At 34.1% G+C, this 22,023-nt stretch overlaps 1 protein-coding gene across 1 annotated transcript in view; it reads left to right on the top strand.

Moving 5' to 3' along the window:
• The first annotated feature begins 1,147 nt into the window (after positions 1 to 1,147).
• LOC122808286 (melatonin receptor type 1C-like) overlaps positions 1,148 to 22,023 on the top strand; it is a 40,801-nt gene continuing 19,925 nt past the window's right edge. The window contains exon 1 of the mRNA XM_044079250.1: positions 1,148 to 1,349. Coding sequence (XP_043935185.1) covers positions 1,148 to 1,349 — 202 coding nt within the window. The remainder of the gene's footprint in view (positions 1,350 to 22,023) is intronic.

Here is a 22,023-nt window from a genome sequence, read left to right as displayed (position 1 = left end):
GTTGTAATCATTATGCACTGAGTCTTTTTTTCAGCACATATTAACATTTCTCCTTAGTGCATTTACAGACATACTGGTTCACAGCGCATGGCATTCAATGTCTGCTCTTCCAAAATCTATTGCACTGCATTAGACTGTTAACCATATGTAAATATTCTACATCTGCTATTATTGCAGGTGTTGAACTAATTTCTTCATGCATTTGAAAATAACTAAAAATCTGTTAGTTACTTATGTACATTTTAATAATGAATAGCTTATTGTTGTGATCATTGCTATGCACATTAACAGTGTCAAAGTCTTGTTTCCAAAGATATGCTAAACCTTAGCATATTGCAGTAATTGGAGAAAAACATTTTAAAAATTAGTGATAAATGCTTTCCATCAGACTGTGTAATATTAATATGCAATCTGCTATGCCACCTTTGGCTTAGCTATACTCAATAAACAACTTTATTTTCCTCTGGGATTCTAATGGTTTGAAGCTGAAAATTTACTGCAGGTCTCTAGAGGCTCAATTGCAGCTATTTAAGCCCTATTACTACATAGTAACAAACCCAAAGACTGGCCACCTTTTAGGGGATGATATGAAGATAAAGTAAAGAGGAATGTAGCTATCTGATTATTTAAGCCTGACTTTAAACTAAAGTCACATATAAATATTCTCTTGATGGAAACATTATGAAAATGAGTGCAACATATTCAGGATTACAAGATCTCAGACAAATGCAAATTTGAGATACATTTGTGCTTCCCTTCCGACTGCAACAAAAGTAGAATATTTTTATAATCTCAGCTACCTTGATGACTTAAGAGTATTTATGAGCCATTTCTCACTAATTCATCTGTTTTTCCTTGTCTCGTTAAACAGGAAAAATGAAAATATTATTATATATAAAATGTGTTGCTGTAGATCAAACGTAGTTGATTCCTTTACATTATTTATTGTTCCTTGAAAGGCATGAGGTATATTCTAAAGGGACACAATGTGTTTTCTTTAACCTTCATGTTATAAATCGCTTTTGATGTTTCTCAAAGTAATTTAGTGACCACGTTTCTCAGGTGTCGCCTGACCAAACTATAAAGAAGCTGCAAGCTATCATTTTCCTTTATTTTAATGATAATAACTTTATCAGTGAGCCCTGCTATGGATACTCAATACATAAATGCTACCTGCACTAAATGCACATTCCCTGCTAGTAATTTTAGTCTTTTTCCAGCATATAAAATATCAAAAGGGTTGACAATTTTTTTAGCTGGTTTGACACTCTTTACAGCCATTGTGGACATCCTTGGAAATCTCCTTGTGATTCTCTCTGTTATGCAAAACAAGAAACTCAGAAATGCTGGTAAGTATTAAAAAGAGAGAGAGAGAGAGAGAGAGAGAGAAGAGAACAGGGAACAGACTGTATGCATTATTATGATGATAAAACACTCCTTGTGCTTTGATATGATTAATGCCCTTACCTAGCAAAATTAGGTTTTAATACTTTAATCCTGATTATAGTGAAATGCATCTATCTGGACATTTGTGTATGTTTTTGTGTGTGTGATATTTGTATGATGCATGTGTGTAAATGTATATGCATATATGTGTGAGTGTGCATGTTTATTTTTGTTATATATTAGCAAAAGACTCTAAGGGATGATTATACAAAACACACACACACTCACATGCACACACAGTCACCCACATACACATACGCACACACACACACACACACACACACACACACACACACACACACACACACACACACACACACACACACACACACACACACAAACATATAATTATATACCTAGAAAACTCAAGAAAACAAAACACACTCTGAAAAACGATAAAGGAGAAAGAACCACACTGGAAGCAAAATAAAACAAATAGCGTAAGCGCTTTCGTTTACTGAATATACATAAACTTCTTCTGAAGAAATGAAAGTGCTTACGCTATTTGTTTTATTTTGCTTCCAGTGTGGTTCTTTCTCCTTTTTCATTTTTCAGAATATAATTGTATACCTATTTACAATTTCTGTGACTGCCAGTTCACCTACTGGCACATCTTTGAGATTTTGGAGGAAGCAGTAGCACCCAGCAAAAATACATGGGCACATGGAGAACATGAAGACTCTACCTATAGCACACCCCTGCCAATCACTCAGTCAGGGAATGAGACACTATAATGCATGGATATTAGCTGCTGTACCACTGTGTTGCCTCTCTCTCTCTCTACTTGTTTTATTTAAACCTGAGGTGGAAAAAGACCATCCAAGACAGTGTTTCATAATTTCACAAGTACACTGAAATTAAATCATTGTAAGTTAAGTATAGCTGTTAAAATGCATTCCGAGTCTGGCAGAATGTGACAGGAAATGAAACAAGACTCAGTGTGCCTGATGAAGCATATCAGTCAGTTTCATCACACAGTTTTCCACAGATGGATACTCGTGTTATACATTTTCAAAAAAAAAAAAAAACTGTTTTCAGTGCAGCTTTAAACTGCTAATATTTCAACATGTGGAAAATGGAACCCAGTCTGGGTAGTTGAGCCTGGAGAGAGCAGTGTGACAGGTAAGAGGTGACACAATACCGGACCTCTCAGTTTAGAAAGAGTGCATCCAGCTATGAGACTGACACACAACAGTGATAAGCTAATCACGAACAATACTGGTCGCAGAGATTTCACTTAATACTGAATCATTACATCACTGAGATATGTCAGTTGTTAATGGTAAGTGCCATATACTATCTAAATTGTTTTTTTATTGCTGAACAAGAAGTAACTAGAATAGAACTGTTGGAATCATGCCAAATAGTCAGACAACTGATTTAAAACATTAATCCAATCTTAATACCATTTTAAATGCTGGGCAGTTTGAAAGCATAACTCAGTTTCACTAAAATACATGCCATCAAAATACACAAATGATAAATGGAATAATCCAGGCATTATTCCTAAAAGAAGTATGTTTTCATTTACAATTTTTTTTTTATGAATAGACACTCTACTGTAAAGTTTGCTCAACTCGTAGCTCTGTTTAAATGATATTAAAATTCCTTCAAACTTCTCTTAAAATCCAAAACTGCATTTTAAATGAGTTAATCTTGTTGTTTATTTGACTGTAGAGAACTGCTAAAGACTGACATTCAAAGTCTAGTAATGGTAATCAACATATAGATGAAATATTAGAAGAAAATAGTCTGCACAGTAGCTAGTTATAAATTCAAAGAAATCCACATAAATTCAAAGGTTAAACTGTTCTTTTTTAGCTCAATTCTATCCTTAAAATGTATACAAGGAAGGGAAAGGAAGGTGTTTATTCTGCCTTCATATGAGGGACTTACATGTGAATACAACTTATCATCATCTTGTTTACTTATATTTCTAGGGATTTAAACTGAACATTTCTATTAAGACAGACTTTGAAGGCCAGTTCATGAAAAGCACTGCATTGCCTGATTTCTCAAATGGCTTGTAGTACCCCATATGGATATTATCCAGATATCCTAACAACTTATAGGATAATTTGTTTATAGCCTAGAATGAACAAAATCTTGAAGCACGTTATTTTAAGTTAAGGTTTTGAAGTGGCAAAGTTGATTTTACTACTTCATATATAAATCCTCGTCTAACTGCACTTGTGGGCCATATTAAGCGTATACAATTTCCTCTCAAAAATGAAAATCAAAACTTATAGCTTTGTATGTGAGGTAAACATATTTGTAATTATATCAATCCCCAACTCCAGTGTTATTGCCCAGTGAGTGGTTTTAACCCACAACCCCAAAATTAAAGGGTCTTATACTTTACTGACTGAGTTAGCCTCGCTACTCACTTCTGATCAAACTTAGGAGCTCTGACTTTGCATATTTTAACTTTTGTGATGTAGACTGAGTGCCACAATTTCAGTCAAATAACACAGAGAGGATTTAACTTTAACTAAGCAGAAATGTTGCAATATGGAAGATTTTACATAGATGGTATCATTTATAAAATAAATATTTTTTCCTGCTGAATCCCAAGTTAAAACAATTGTTTTACTTACCATGCAGACGACACTTTTTAATTCTGTCTTGTGTGTGGTACAAGACTAGATTTGCAAAAATTGACTGCCTCAAAATTTTGATTTCGCGTTCATTCAAGAATCCAGAGTATGTAGGTGTACATTACTTTGATGCAAACAATTCATTATCTGCATATCAGACTACACTAGGAATCTTGTTATCTGTTGTCTTTGGCTTCTACATATTAAAATGTAAGCAGTGACAAATGGTGAGGTAGTACAATGTGACATCAGATGATTACTGGAAGAAAAATAATATATATTATGGTGGGAGACATGGTTTTATCTTCAGAAGCTCTATACAGATATTATTCACCCCAACAGACATGCTCACAGAATTGCTCTGCTGTGAGGAAAGGTGGGGATCTGACCTGTACCAAATAAGTTTGTGAGCATAGTTTGACCTTTTTAATTGGACACTTCTTATGTTAAAACTTGCAACAGATGTTTGTACTTACTGTGCTGTGGAAATAAGATACATTTTGCATTAGTATAATTTTCTGAACAAGATGTAAAAAAAGCTCATTTATATTTTGCCTGCATCTTGATAAAGACAAACTGCTAGACAGCATTAAAAAGTGCATATATCAGTACTCTGAAATAAAAAAAAAACCTAATGGTTTTGCTTTAAAACCACCTCCAGGTATGAGCACTTACCAAAACAATAAAGTTTCAGAGTACATAGGAAGTCAATTTTGCAACTAATGTAATGAATTCTTTAATTATCTGTGACGGTTATGTTAAGAAACCATACCACGGTGCACATCTTTTAACAATGAATATTGGAGTCAAGTCGTAATAATTTTCGACCTACTAATCTCAGTGTCACACCCCCCCAAGCCTCCACCTCAGAGCAGCATGACTCTGAAGAAGCTCCTTAAGATGATAATATTCCTAAGGCTCCCTGAGAACAGCCACAGTAGGTGTAATGAATAAATGAATGAATCAATCAATCATACTTTTTTATTCTTCCTTCATTGTTTCAATTTCATTGTTGCAAATGACCCATTGTCATTGCCAAGACCTGAAAACTTCAATTCCAATTGACTAATAGCCCTAACACTTTTGCCACTTTTTATACTGTTTCTTAGTGTATTTATTTATCAGGTGAACCCAGTGGACACAACTTGCCTTACTCAGTGGTGACCCAGGATCATGATCTATTTAAATGAGTTGCTCATAGTCCTACAGTAGGCAAAAGGAGGAGGAAGGAATCAAACTCTGTACCCTGGGCACAAGAAACAGCACATAGCAATAGTCTTCTGCATGAACTGCTGTGCTAGTGGCTCAAAATTGCAAATGCAGCAACAGCAATTTAATGCCATTGCAGTTTGGATAATTGCAAAGGGACTGTTTTCCCCAGACATTGTAGGTTGTTGTTCTCACACACCAACCATTATGTTATCATCTTTGGGTAACTGCATCTTGAATTAGTTGAAAAAAGGAAATGTCTGATTTTCACAATAATGACAGCTCAAAATTGTGATCCTTAAATTACTCTGTGGACACAGTTTGTTTGTGAGTGTGACGATGCAACTGGATACATGTCCTCATCTGTATGAGTAGCTGCTGATTCAAACACAGGTTATGGGTGCATAACAGACATGAGGGATGCATTCATTCACCAAAACTGAATAAACAGAGATCACTGATGCAGCAAACTAAACTACATGGGTCCTACCCCCTGTTATTTGTCAGGTTCACAAAGCAAAGGGTGCCTTCCATGCACTCCAACTGTCAGACCTCCACAAAAAGACAGATGAAGTTGGAAAAATGTCAGAGCTTTTGTGCTGCCAAAGAGAGTGTTCCATGTATGGGTCTTGTGAAATTGTTGGTTGGCTCTTAAACAGTATATGTTTTTAAATTGTGTTTTTTGTTATGATATTTGTAATTCTGTTAAATAATCTTAATAAAAAATTGAACAAGATATGGCTGGTTGGCTAGCAATGTTAAGGAGCTGGGAAGATATTATTTTATATGGAAAACCTGTGTTTTTATGTCAACATTTTTGCTTGGAAACTGCACTTTTGGGGGTGTCATTGCATCAGTGAGGAAATTGCCATGTTTATGCTTCAAGCCTATTTGATGGTCTGTTTCCTGCTTACAACACATCTGAAGTTATACAACGTACCGCTGCCACACAAGTACCTGTTTTCTAATCCTAAATCAGAACAGCAGATATTTCTCTCCCCAAATCTGCTTCTGTTTAATAGGCTACTGCAACTAGCCCCATTCTATCTCCCAAGGATAGGAAAACATTGGATATGTTTGAGAAGAAAATGTATTCATCTACTATAGCTTTCAGAATTATACATTTTTATTATTATCCTTTGAGAACATGTAGACGACAATGTCTGACCATCCTATTTCTGAGGTAAATAATTCATTACATGCTCCTGCGACAGCTGGTTCCCATGTGGCTAAACATATTTTAAAGTGTATGTATGATGCTGATGATTCTTCCTCCAGAGCTCCTACTCCTTGCTCAGCTGGCTTCATTCTTAAAATATTCCTGATGATGTTAAATCTGAAAGTTTAAATTCTTTCTTAGATAAAGAGGTGCTGTTTGACAGCTGAGGTGCTTAAGGAGGGCGATGCAACTGGAAGAATGATTAATGCAGTATCTTAGATTTTTCAGAGTAAATGCTAATTTCCATTCTCCTCAGCTCCCTTTTTCAATAAACATTTTAAGCAACAAGGAACCAGCATACAGTTTTTTTAAAAGCAATGGAAAGGAGGCTTTAAAAGAAAAGAAAATAAATGAAATGCCTCTAAAATTCAAGGACAGTTGTGTCAGTCAGGATGATTATCTGCTTCTTTTAAATCTCACACCTCCCCCCCCCAAACTTGTAACGTTTCAATGTCTTTTAGACTTTAACTTCTCTCTTGTGGCATCAGAATGTTTCAGACAGTTTGGATCTGAAGGTAAGCCAGTGCAGGAATGTTTGGTAATTGGAATTCTTCCCTCTTTTATAGGGGATTCCATTTTGTCCAGGGAACCAGATTCCTCTATTTTCTCTTAGGCAAAGATTTTATTCCAGAAATGTTCTAGTTCTCCAAACAGTAAGATCATAAAGGCCCCTGTTTATTTCTTTTCTAAATCTTTTTGTTTAGATTCCTAACTTAAAGTCGTATCTCTTCAATATCTTGTACCTGTAACTCCCAATCTAGCTTTCATGGTAGAGATGGTGCTAAGAGGCCCCTATCATAACATTCCCATTGCAGAACATGTCAGGGTTTTCTTAAGATCTACTGTATATGGCTTACATTATCAGTCCTCTGTTTTACCATCTGGAATTTTCACTGCACTAAGGGTATTCAAAAAATGCCTAACTCATGGCAATGCTTATTGCAGACTTCATGGAATTCACATATTTCCAGATATAGATGACAGTCTTATCTTTGAACACAAATGACCAACTGAAGCCAAGAAACCAAAAAATGTAGTCCACAGCAGAAAGAAGGTAAAGGAAAATCCAGTAGGTGAAATCCAACGAACAAATTTATTGGATAAAAACCACACAGTAACAAATCCCTCAAGCACTTTCGCTCAGTGCAATACTGAGCTTTATCAAGATGAACACCATGTAACAACTGCTCCTATTTAAATACTAAAAAAAATCATGTGATCAATTAAGTTAAAAACTAATTGATAAAATATCACCTGCAAGTGCTTGGTATTAAAAGGGCTAGATGTAAAACCAGTTAAATAGCCTTGTCATAATATTTCTCATATACATAAAGGCTCGAAACATAAACTTCTTGCTAAACATTGTTCAACAACAATAAAACATTAAATGAATCATATTGCAATCAAGATAATAAATGCTAATGAATACTAAATAAGTATGAAGAAAAAAAAAGTAAAAAATAATAAATAATGAATAAATATAAAAAAATCAAAATAATAAAAAATGTATGAATCAATTCTTTGGGAGTGTATTAAGTATGTGAATATACCAATTTTATGTTGTATTATTATAATTTGGCTCAAAACACTGCTCAAGTTCATGTTGTCATTAAGCCCTGGCCATTTTGCAGCGTCCAACCTTAGTTGCCATATAAGCTCTTTGTATTCCAGTTTACTCTCCCAATCACCCCCTCTACCATCTTTGCTTACTCTTTCTCCAGCTGTCAAGATTCTTTACCAGCCATTCAGGAACTTCTACTCAGTCTGACTTTTCAAATCAACTTTCAGAAGTCTTCTCTCATCGCATATCTCTGAATGATTTTATGGTGATGCTTGTTGGACTCTGATTTCAGAAGAGTCTTTCTTCTCCAAGACAAAATAGACATATTTGAAAAGTGCAGCCTGATTTTCTGTAGTCAAAACCATGCATCCATAAGTGAGTTTGTCAGGACTCTGTGGTACATGGTATCAATGATTCTCATGCTCCCCTTGGCCAGACTATACATGAAGAAAATTAAATGGTAAAACATATCAATCCAGACTCAGCACCTGCACTTTTTGTCCTTTCAGATTGTAGTTCTGAGATGTGAAAAGACAGAGAGTAGAAGTTGTGTGGACTAGATAGCATACAATCCAGGTGTTCCATTCTCCCTTAAAACCTCTCTCCAGTTATTCACAACTGATACTTAAGACCTGCTCTAGGGAGCAGTTTCAAAAAGGGGATAATATCCAAGCTCTGTGAGATAGAAGCACATACATTTCGGCGAGTTGTTAGCAGTTAACAATGTGTTTGAAGGCCTTACATTATCTGTGGTCCACAGGACCTTGAAAGTGTACAAAGACAACACCACAATATTATGGAATGTAAAAAAAAGCTGGGTACTAAATCTTATTCTCTTTGCAGACGCATCTTGGTTTGACTTTTCAGCTTTGTACATATCATCAGAGCAATTCCTGGTTGCAGACAAGCTCAGCAGGAACAGGACGGACACTCATGAATGGAACCTTCATGCTGCGGTCTTCTTACAGCAACTGATCTAGCTGTGAGGAAATACCTCAGCTAGAACTGTTTGCTTTTCTCTAGAACAGATACCTAAATAGATTATAAGACAGGTCTGAAAGACAGATGCTTTCTCATGCACATGAAAAGGAATGTTCCTGAGTGCTTTTCCTCCCTTTCCACTAATATTTACAGTTCTTCTAATGATTTCAAAGGATTCTTCAAATATTGTGGTGGTGACTCCTTCTTGCTACACTAAGGCAACAGTGGTTTTCACTTCTTTTCAAGTCTGACAAAGGACAGTTATCCTAAGCATCCCCACAGACTGGATTACTGACATAAGGCTGGCTAAATTTAATACACCTCAGTCTAGAATATCTTCAGCTAACTGGATCAGTGATAGAACTTTGATACGTGCTATACATGTTATGCATATTTTTTTTCCTGAGAACATGCAGCAGGTACTTAAAGAGGTGATAAATCTTGTTAGTACACATTCATATATTTACACGTAGAAAAGATTTTCTAGTTGGTGCCAGTCAAAGAACCAAGATTCTCTTCTGCACCTGCCTCTGGTTCTGTCCAATGTGTTGCTTTCCTCTATCAAGAAACATTTATCAGACTTTTCTGCTTGCCTGTCTGTAGATCCCACCTTTCTAATGTTGCTCAAATTAAACAATTTTTGAAAGTGGCGTTAAATACTTGTCCAACTAGTAAACAGGTGCCTCCTAATTGGGATATCAATTTTGTGCTTAAGAAGCTTACTCTGTCTCAGTTGAACCAGCTCACCAGGCTCATATGATTATTTTTTTTTAATCTGAAGGCTTTTTTCCCTTTGTACTATGAGTGTATGTGAGTTAAAAACTTTTAGGGTGAGTCAATCATATATTTTTTTCCACCTTGACATGGTTGTTTGAGAACAATTCCTACCTATGTTACTAGATATTGTTAGGCTGAAAGATGTTATGTTAAGAAAGGATAATAAAGTGGTCATATAGTCATAAAGGGCACAGACAGGTAGATTTTTAAAATATCTGATATATTAGCAGATGAATATAGTTATGTTAAAGTTGATTGTGGTATTGTGAACATAGCATACAAATATATTGATTTATTGTTTCCTGAATTGTTATATAGGCATGATATAGACTATTTTACAACAGATTTTCTGAAAGTTAAACATTACAGGTTGGCTAAATGTTTTTGACACCTCCTAAAGTTCATAAAAATCAAGCTGATCCCCATTTAGACCAATAATCTCTAAAGGGGGTCTAAAGATGAAGAGATTTCAATATATTCAGATTCAAAGTTGACTTTTGTAATGCAGTATTTTGTCTTACATTAGAGATTCTTGACATTGTTTAAAGTTAATTGAAGTTTTTGGATGATTACTGGAAAGACTTGGTTATAGATACTATGGACAATATGTCATTGCATACTGTTATTCCCCATGAAAGAGGTATTGGAATGGTTAGATGTTTTCTGTTCTCAGTCAAAAATTTTATTTCCAGTAAGATTAATGCATTTTGTATTTTACTGGATGTAGTGGTATCTATCTCTCTATTTATATATACATATATATATATATATATATATATATATATATATATATATATATATATATATATATATATATATATATATATATATATATATCCAGATATAGATATGGGTATAGATATAGATATATATGGGGTCCCTTTCAGTTGATCAAGTTTTCAGAAACTCAAAATTCATATTGTTGAGACCATATGAGCAAGTTTTTGAAAACACAAAGCTTTTGAATGTTAATCGTGGTGCAGTGTGGATCTGGAAATTTACCCTTTTTTTCACTGTAGCGTAATCTCATAGTTGGTATATTTATTTTGCAGTTGGTATATTTAATTTGCAGTGGGTGTGTGGAGGAGTGTAGTGGGCTTGTCCCCATGCAAAAAGATAAAAAGGTAGATTTTTGTGTTTTTTTATGTCTTTTATTTATTTATTTTTTTTGATGTTCAAGTTTTTAAAAACTTAATCACATGGAATTGACCATATGAATTTCAAGTTTCTGAAAACTCGATCATCTGACACAGACCTATATATATATATATATATATATATATATATATATATATATATACATATATACATATATATATATATATATATATATATATATATATATATATATATATATATATATATATATATATATATATATATATATATATATATATATATATATAAATATATATATATATATATATATATATATATATATATATATGTATGTATGTATATGGGTCTATATCAGCATATCGAATGCTGAAAATGCAGAATGCAATTTAATCGAACTGAAAAGTTCGAAATGTCAGAAGAGCGAACTGACGGAGCATCGATTTCTTTCCCAGGGAAAGAAATTAGTGTTCCGTGCAAACAAAAACATTTTTTCAATACTTTAAACACTGACAGAAATGGGGGGCTTCAACTCCCACACACCCCAACATGGGGAGCTGTGCCCCCACAGCCCCCCTACTTAAATATACTAACCCAGAGACCACACCTCAGTGGAGGAAATAGCAAACTCTGATGACGGCTGATCAATTTTTTCCCTGGGAAAGAAATCGGTGTTCTATCAGTTCACTCTTCTGAAATTTCAAGCATTTCATTTCGATTAAATTAAATGCGGCATTTTCAACATTTGAAATGCTGATAGGAACCCATATACATATATGTCAACTTGATATGATCGACATTTCACATTGTCAAAACCCATATGGCCGAGACCATAGGATCGACATTTGAAATGTCGGACATACAAGTAGACCAAATGAAAAATAAAAAAAAACTAACTCCGCCCCCATGCACCCCACTATGGGGGGGTCCACCCCCCACATCCCCCCATAACTTTAATATACCAATCACACTACAGTGCCGAAATGGAAAATCTTTCCATTCCGCACTGTACAGAGATGCTGGTTCCCCATGGTCATATGGTCTCAGCCATATAAATGTCAACATTGCAAAATGTCGATCATGTGAAGGGGACCCACACACACACACACACACACACACATATATATATATATATATATATATATATATATATATATATATATATATATATATATATACATATATGTTTGTGTGTGTGTGTGTGTGTGTGTGTGTGTGTGTGTGTGTGTATATATATATATATATATATATATATATATATATATATATATATATATGGGATCTGTACAGATCCCTGAATGCCCTTTCCAGCAAAGCAGAAATCACCGAGCATACTTAACCAAAAGTGCTGTTTACCGAAGCAGCAATTTTGGATAAGTAGCTTGTTGTGCCAGTTGTGCTATGGTACGGATAAGGGAAAAGTCCCTTTTCCCCACTGTAGTGTGACCTCGGAGTGATAATATTAAGGTAGGAGGGTGTGTGGGGGGGTGCAGCCCCCCACATGGGTAGAAGTAGGTTTAATGCTGTTTTTTTTTTAAACATACTTTACCATAAACGCTTTTTCAGTGAAAGCGCTTTCGGAAAGTATGTTCAGTGATAATGGATTCGGACATTTGAACTTTCGATCAAAAGTCCTAGAGCCATATATATATATATATATATATATATATATATATATATATATATATATATATATATATATATATACATACATGTATAGTATAAAAAGTACTAAAAATACCAGAATGCCACAGAGATCCAATAAGTGATCCAACACCTTTGGTTCACTATAATACCACAATAAGGCCAAACTGTCCAAAAAGTCAAAAGAGTACTTGCAGTAGAAACATATAATAATCCACTGTGAAACTTTGTTCAGTCTCGAGTAAAATGTAACAATTCCAATGCAATAAATGTTCTCCAAGAAGCACCACACGAATACCGGCTAAAAACTGATTTATTAACGAAACGTCAATAAAAACGTCAATAAAACTGCTTGTGTGGGTCCAAGCAACCCAATGATAAACCGCTACAACGCTGACTAGCATACTAGCATGCTGGTAAACAAACCATCATGATAAAACCAAACATTTGTTGCACAATACTAAAAGTATGTTTTAAATGTATCAAGAACTTTTGAAATACATTTAAAATAACACGGACACGCTGTTACGGTTAAATGCTTTCACTCAGACCTCTTGAGCTTCTTCAGAACAACTCCGTCTCGGATTGTCCATCTTTTAAAACTTCTTTGGAGCCAAATCACCAGCTAAAATTTAAAGCAACAGTGTATCCTAATATATCTCTTTTAGTAATATACAGCAATGTAAACAAAACAATATGTACATCTCATTCCTTTGTGTATCCATTACATAAAACTAATATTGTATAAAAAATACAATATAAACTTATTAAAACTTTATACAATTCCTAACAGTAAAACATTCATAAATGAAATAAATAATTCTCCTAATGACATACATGTAATGACATATCAAAAGAAATAATAATGTGTAACCCGCACTTATGATAAGGGTTATGAAACCAGATAAGGGTGGGGGGATAGTATTATACGGCATTTTGGCATATACCAACAAGATACATCAAATACTATATGATTTGGATAATTATGTGACTATATCTTTGAATGAAATCAATATAGCATACCAGAGAATAGACAGTTACATAGAGGAATTTTTGATTGATGGTAGAATCAAGAAAAACTTATACAAGTTTTTAAAGGTGAAGAGCCCAAGAATGGCCACTATTGTTGGTATTCCGAAAATTCATAAAAATATTATGGACCCCCCATTTCTACCTATTATATTTGGGAGTAAATCTAGACATATCCAATGGGGAAATATATAGATGTGAAATTGAAACATATAACATTTATTGCATTGGAATTGACAGAGAATTGTTACATTTTACTCGAGACTGAACAAAGTTTCACAGTGGATTATTATATGTTTCTACTGCAAGTACTCTTTTTGACTTTTTGGACTGTTTGGAGTTATTGTGGTATTATAGTGAACCAAAGATGTTGGATCACTTATTGGATCTCCGTGGCATTCTGGTATTTTTAGTACTTTTTATACCATTATTCTCAAGTTGTTTTATACCATGGAGAACACCGGTGACAAAACGCCTGATGTGGAAATGACCCAGAAGGATGATATAAAATCATTGAAAGAGGAGATGAAGAGTCTTAGAAAGGACATGGGAAAACTTTTTGATCTTGTTAAGGCCAAACTTGGTAATTCCACAAATATTACTGATGAAGTGCCAGCTCAGAGATGTATGCATCTCAAAAGTTCCAATGAACTACAGCGGACAACCACTGGAATACAGAAAGAAGAGAAGTTACAATGTTTGACTCCTAAAGCATCAAATACTGGCCAAAGACAACACAGGACCACTGACAGTTTGGAATCATTATTGGACAGCTTTCCTATACCGAATGGTCAAGGTCAAATGCAGAAAGACTGTCCTATTGACATGGATTATGTTTATAACACCACTGAGCCATTGCACAGTTATAATCATTCAGGTTCCAACTGCACTTTTGACTTTTCCATTTATGATATTGAGGATGAATTCAAATGGATGGGTGCAAAACCTAAAAATATTCCCATTAAAACTTATTCCAACATAGTTGGAAAACAGGAACATCATACAAAAGGTACTGTAAATACATCTAAACAACAATTACATTCTATTAGCAATGATGGACAAGCAAAAGGCTCTGGCTACAATAAATTTAATAGATTTATAGAAACTAGTTACAATTTTGATAGTACTGTGACACGATCTGCTATGAATCCCAAAGACAATGGATCATTTGGGACATTAAAGGATATGATTTTTATGTTGGACAAAAAATTAAAAGTATTAATAGTGTTAAGGTAGATAATGCCTACTTACACAAATGTATATCAATGAAAATTGTTCCAAAAGGATTAAGATTTTTCAAACAACCTATGGGGTTTAAGTTGAATGATTGGATTATTAATGAATTTAATCAGTTTTTTGATGATTGTGGGATTAAGTTTATGAGACTCATCATTAAACATAATGATGATAAGTTATCTCAACTTATACAGGAAACTGAGGATTTAAACCTGAAGATCACCACTGATTTACTTTTCACTGAGTGGGAGAGGATGTATAACAATCAGTTCTCTTTAGCTGAGAAATACATACATACTTTGAGTGAGACGAAGCATAAGAAAATCAAGAGGGATGTAGAGCACTATGAGCAAAGGAAAGTCTATTATTGGGGGATGAAAAATGAGAATTTTGAAGAGAGGGATGTGGATGAACAGTCCCGTTTTCACAAACCTAGCAGTCGAAATAGACATGGAAATGTCAATTCACATTTTTGGAAGGATCACATCCCCCAGGGAGAACCGTATAGAAACAAAGGGGAAAGGTATCAGCAGAAAGACAGATACCAACCAAGGATCTGGAAGAACCAAAGGCAGCAGAGGGGAGAAGGAGAGGGGATATTTCAACTGTGGATATGGCTATTAATGGTATAACTTACACGTGGAATAGTTTCAGTATTTACAACCATGCCAACATTGAAATTACCAAGACACACTTTTCGTTACTATCCAAGGGAATGAAATTTATACCCATTCCCAAGATCCCACTGGTTGACAGCATAGTGGAGTTAAAGAAATTCACTAGGAAGTTAAATCTAGCTGTCTTTTTCAGTAAAACCCACAGCAATACAAACAGTGCCATTGAGCAATACCAACAATCAGAGCTTAAAATTCCAAGTACATTTGTACCAGTACAACATCCCACAATAGAGATTTATGAGAGAATTGTATCTAGAGATATTTATAGATTGCACAAAGATTATAAGCGAGATGCCCAGGAATTTAATTTAACCCCTGAGGAAAGTGAGGTATTAAAGAACTTACAGGCCAACAACAATATAAGGGTTATGAAACCGGATTAGGGTGGGGGATAGTATTATATGACATTTTGGTATACAACAAGATACATCAAATACTATATGATTCGGATAATTATGTGACTATATCTTTGAATGAAATCAATATAGCATACCAGAGAATAGACAGTTACATAGAGGAATTTTTGATTGATGGTAGAATCAACAAACACATATACAAGTTTTTAAAGGTAAAGAGCCCAAGAATGACCACTATTGTTGGTATTCCGAAAATTCATAAAAATATTATGGACCCCCCCATTTTGACCTATTATATCTGGGAGTAAATCTAGACATATCCAAAGGGGAAATATATAGATGCGAAATTGAAACACATATATATATATATATATATATATATATATATATATATATATATATATATATATATATCACATTTAGTAAAATATTCCTGGGACTTTTTAAGGAACTTCCCCACACAAATATGGCAGGATGATTACATATTCGTTACAATTGATGTTATTGATCTTTTCTCTTGCATACCTAAAACTATAGGTTTAGAAGCATTTGGTAATAGTATTAGAAAATATGCAGGAGTTGTATGGGATGAAGTGAGTTTAATACCGGAAATGTTGGATATTATTTTGGATAACAACTTTATATATTTTGAAGGAGAGTACTTTCGGCAGACCAGGGGGGGGTGGCAATGGGAGCAGCCTGTGCTCCCATTTACGCCAACCTGGTCATGCTTGATTGGGAAGACTCTGTTCATTTTTCCAGCCCTTATTTTGAGAACATTGCTCACTATGTTAGATTTTTGGATGATATTTACATTATATGGAAATCAAGAAGGACTATTAGAGTTTATCTAATTTCTTAATCACAGCAGTGATTTTTTGAAATTTACTTATTCATATAACAGGGTTGGCACAGCTTACCTTGACACATTTATATACACAGATGGAGGGAAGTTGCATTCCAAAATTTTTAGAAAGGAAACATTTTCCAACGATTATTTGTCATATGAAAGCTGCCATCCTGAAAAATTAAAAAATAATATATATAAAGGTCAATGCATAAGGGCTATGAGAATGACTACTGAGTATAAGTCCTTGGTAGAAGAGATTAATTTCATACATAATATGTTTTTTGAAAGGGGATATCCACAAAAATTATTGGATGATGTGGACACATATGTTCTGAGTCTTTGGAATACCAAATACAAACCACTATTAGGGTTAGGTAATGAATTCATCCAAGGAAACAATGTAAAGGTGGGGAATAATACAAAATTAAACGAAGACAAGTGAAGGGCATTTATTTTGATGTACAATCCACAAAGTAGGAATGTTATACAGAGTATTAAGAATTATTGGTATATATTATTCAGTGATGAAACAGTAAGGAATACAATAGGAGACAAACCAAGTATAGTGTATAAGATGGGAGCTAACATTAAAAGATTATTAGAAAAGGAGAATACACACAGTAATGAAACATGTAGAAAGGTTACCCAACATACCACGAAATGTGGATAATGCAGCCAGTGCCGTTATATTATTGACAGTAAGGAAATAATATTAAATAATGCTACCAAATCTAAAATCAGGTTCATCAGGGGGAATTGTAATACTAAGATGGTAGTATATATCGCCATCTGTCAAGAATGTTATAGTTATTATGTGGGAAAATCTGAAAGAAGTTTAAAAAAGCATATATATGAACACATCTATAATATAAGGAAAAAAGATGAAAGAAGTGCACTTTTTAAACACATAGACACCAACGGTGATGATCATTATTTCAAATTTGTGTTGTTAGATATGGTCAAAAATGACCCTAGAGGTGGAGATATTAGAAGAGTTTTAAATTATCGTGAAGCATGATGGCAAATATTCATTGATGCCACCACTCCACCAGGACTTAACGATAATATTTCATTAAAGGCAATACTTGAAGTTAATACATAGTTAAGTAGTACAAATATATAGTTAGTTCTAGCTAGTTGACTGATTCAGGGTCATAAGTGTGGGATACACATTATTATTTCTTTTTATATGTCATTACATGTATGTCATTAGGAGAATTATTTATTTCATTTATGAATGTTTTACTGTTAGGAATTATATAAAGTTTTAATAAGTTTATATTGTATTTTTTATACAATATTAGTTTTATGTAATGGATACACAAAGGAATGAGATGTACATATTGTTTTGTTTACATTGCTGTATATTACTAAAAGGGAAATATTAGGATACACTGTTGCTTTAAATTTTAGCTGGCGATTTGGCTCCAAAGAAGTTTTAAAAGACGGACAATCCAAGACGGAGTTGTTCTGAAGAAGCTCAAGAGGTTTGAGTGAAAGCATTTAACTGTAACAGCGTGTTCGTGTTATTTTAAATGTATTTCAAAAGTCCTTGATACATTTAAAACATACTTTTAGTATTGTGCAACAAAAGTTTGGTTTTATCATGATGGTTTGTTTACTAGCATGCTAGTATGCTAGTCAGCATTGTAGCGGTTTATCATTGGGTTGCTTGGACCCACACAAGCAGTTTTATTGATGTTTTTATTGACATTTCGTTAATAAATCAGTTTTTAGCCGGTATTCGTGTGGTGCTTTTTGGAGAACATTTATTGCATTGGAATTGACAAAGAATTGTTACATTTTACTCGAGACTGAACAAAGTTTCACAGCGGATTATTATATGTTTCTACTGCAAGTACTCTTTTGACTTTTTGGACTGTTTGGCCTTATTGTGGTATTATAGTGAACCAAAGGTGTTGGATCACTTATTGGATCTCTGTGGCATTCTGGTATATAAACATATATGTCAACTTGATATGATCGACATTTCACATTGTCAAAACCCATATGGCCGAGACCATAGGACCGATATTTGAAATGTCGAACATACAAGTAGACCAAATGAAATAAGAAAAAAACTAACTCTGCTACCCTGCACACCGCTATGGGGGGTCCACACCCCACATTCCCTGTAACTTTAATATACCAATCACACTACAGTGCAGAAATGGAAATTTTTCCATTCCACACTGTACAGAGATGCTGGTTCCCCATGGTCATATGGTCTCGGCCATATAAATGTCAACATTGTAAAATGTCGATCATGTGAAGGGGACCTACACACACACACACACACACACACACACACACACACACACACACACACATATATATATATATATATATATATATATATATATGTGTGTGTGTGTGTGTGTGTGTGTGATATATATATATATATATATATATATATATATATATATATATATATATATATATATATATATATATATCTATATGGGATCCGTACAGATCCCCAAATGTCCTTTCCATCAAAGCAGAAATCACCGAGCATACTTAACCGAAAGTGCTGTTTATCGAAGCAGCACTTTTGAATAAGTATGATTGTTGTGCCAGTTGTACTATGGTGCGGATAAGGGAAAATTCCCGTTTCCCCACTGTAGTGCGACCACGGAGTGATAATACTAAGGTAGGAGGATGTGGGGGGCTGGGTAGAAGTAGGTTTAATGCTGTTTTTTTTTTAAACATACTTTACCGTAAACGCTTTTTCAGTGAAAGCGCTTTCGGAAAAGTATGTTCGGTGATAATGGATTAGGACATTTGATCTTTCGATCAAAAATCCTAGAGCCATATATATATATATATATATATATATATATATATATATATATATATATATATATATTTGTGTGTGTGTGTGTGTGTGTGTGTGTGTGTGTGTGTGTGTGTGTGTGTGTGTGTGTGTGTGTGTGTGTGTGTGTGTGTGTGTGTGTGTGTGTGTATACACACACACACACACACACACACACACACATGGGTAGATCGAGAGATAGATATTTTGCAATTAATAATGTATTTATATATAAATTAGGGGTATTGTAACGGTGTCTAACTTTGCCCACACTTTTACGAACTTGGTTTTAAATAAATGTGAAGTGGATGGCTTTTGAAACTGAAGTTTTAATTGCTTTTGGATATATTAAGTTGTGTGAATGTTTTGTAGTTCATCTTCTTTTCTCATTGATGCAGCTGCTGATATTATTGAGAGTGTTCTAGACTTACATATCTCTAGTAGTGATGTTTTTGTGTGTTAGTTGTAAAATGTGGCCACAGAACATTCAGTTTTTGGATATGGATATTACACGTAGCAAGATTTTGAAGTCAAATGTTTGTAGGAAACTAATTTACATAATTCATTTTTTACTCAAGTAGTGGATACCCTACCCACATTAAATATAACATGGTTAAATCTTATGCCATTAAATTTTCCTAGCTTACTTCTGATGAGCAATGATGTTATGCTAATTTAATGTCTATTAAGAAAATATTTTTTGAAATATGGTATGAGAAAGAGTATCTTAATAAGGTTTTGGATGAGATTTTTATTAATAGAGCCAACAAATATCCTTCAATTTTGAATAGCAATGAAAAAACTGTGACTGATAATGATTTATTTTTAAAGTATTGAAAACACTGGTAGTAACAATGACTTTTTGAATTCATTGATATTTGCTGACAGTGTTGACAATACGGATATCAAAATATAGTTAGAAATAACTACAGAGTGTTTTATGGCTGTCCTGATGGCATTAATAAAGTGGGTGTTTATCCAAACATTATGAAGAAGAGCAGATGAAATGTAAATAAGATTTAGAAATATGTCTTACTTCTAGACATCAAAATGTTAGTGTGCTATGCTTAGGTATGTTTAAATGTGGATCATGTAGGAGTTGTTTTAACAAGAAAACAGATTACATTCTTCTACAATATATGATTGTAAAACTGAAGCTGTGGCTTATTATATATTGTGTGAAATTTGTAATTCTTTTTATGTGGGTAAAACAATGAGAAAATGTTATGAAAGAATTAGTGAAGATATCACTGCGATTAATAGCAGGGATTGTACAAATGATCTCGGTAAACATTCTTCTATCTGCATTTATATCAGGAAGTTTTCTTTTTTGTGTTAGGTAGAGTTTCTGATAATTTTGATAATGATGTGGTTAGGTACTTGAATATTTATCTTGAGGGCAAAGAATTCAGCTGGCAAAGAAGGCTTAATGCTGGGAAACTGCATGGGTTAAATGAACACCATAATGTTAAAAGTGTTTTAAAAACAAGAAAATTAAAATGTTATTTGTTTACTGTTAAATTAATTTGTATTTATTCATCTGTTTTTCATATTTTTTGGTGAACTTTGTTATTGGTGCTTGTGATTATGTGATTTTTTAAATGGTATGTAAATATTGATTAATGTTAAATTGTACTCAGTTCTGATGAAGGCTGATTTGTATAAAAGTGTTTGAGAAATAAAATCTTTTATAAAGTCAGTTGCTCATTTATTAAACACTTTTTAGGTACATGTGATTTTTATTTAAAGGAAGAGAGACCATATTTTCCAATGTTATCCTATACTTGATTCTAGAGAGAACAACATGGTCCTCTGTAAACACTTTTACAAAGCACTACAAACTGGTTTCCTGCATGAAAGACAACCTTAGCTTTGTGAAGCTGTCTGATCAAAGGGAGTAGGAGGCCCATAGCTTAGGGTACAGTAACCAGAACCAGATCCAGCACTAGGTGCCCAAGGCAGTAGCATAGGACTCACTGGCTGGGTGGGTGCCATTGCTAGCTGGGAGAGGGCCTGCTGGCTGGGTTTTTTTTTAATTAAAAAAATATGTATTTTTTAAGGGAATTCTTATTTAAGAGATCCCTTTGCATCCATTCCCACATACCTGTCATGTGTGTAAGGCCTGTTTACATCTGTGTCTTCTGCATCTGTGTGACATGTTGTTTACAGCTTTGTCTTCAGTGTGCATGGAATTTGAATACAAGAATATGTTTGAACTGTGGACCATAGATCCATAGATGGACAAGTAAGAGGTGTGTGTGTGTGTGTGTGTGTGTGTGTGTGTGTGTGTGTGTGTGTGTGTGTGTGTGTGTGTGTGTGTGTGTGTGTTTGTGTATGTGTGTGTGTGTGTGTGTGTGTGTGTGTGTGTGCAAGTACAAATAATTGAATACAAGAAGACATTTGGACTGCGGACCAGTGTGTGTGTGTGTGTGTGTGTGTGTGTGTGTGTGTGTGTGTGTGTGTGTGTGTGTGTGTGTGTGTGCGTGTGAGTGTGTGTGTTTATATCTGAG

The sequence above is a fragment of the Protopterus annectens genome, chromosome 8.part0 (assembly GCF_019279795.1).
Source record: "Protopterus annectens isolate FY-2018-M chromosome 8.part0, PAN1.0, whole genome shotgun sequence".
NCBI classification, from domain to species: domain Eukaryota; kingdom Metazoa; phylum Chordata; order Ceratodontiformes; family Protopteridae; genus Protopterus; species Protopterus annectens.
This window is presented reverse-complemented; position numbering and strand designations above follow the sequence as displayed.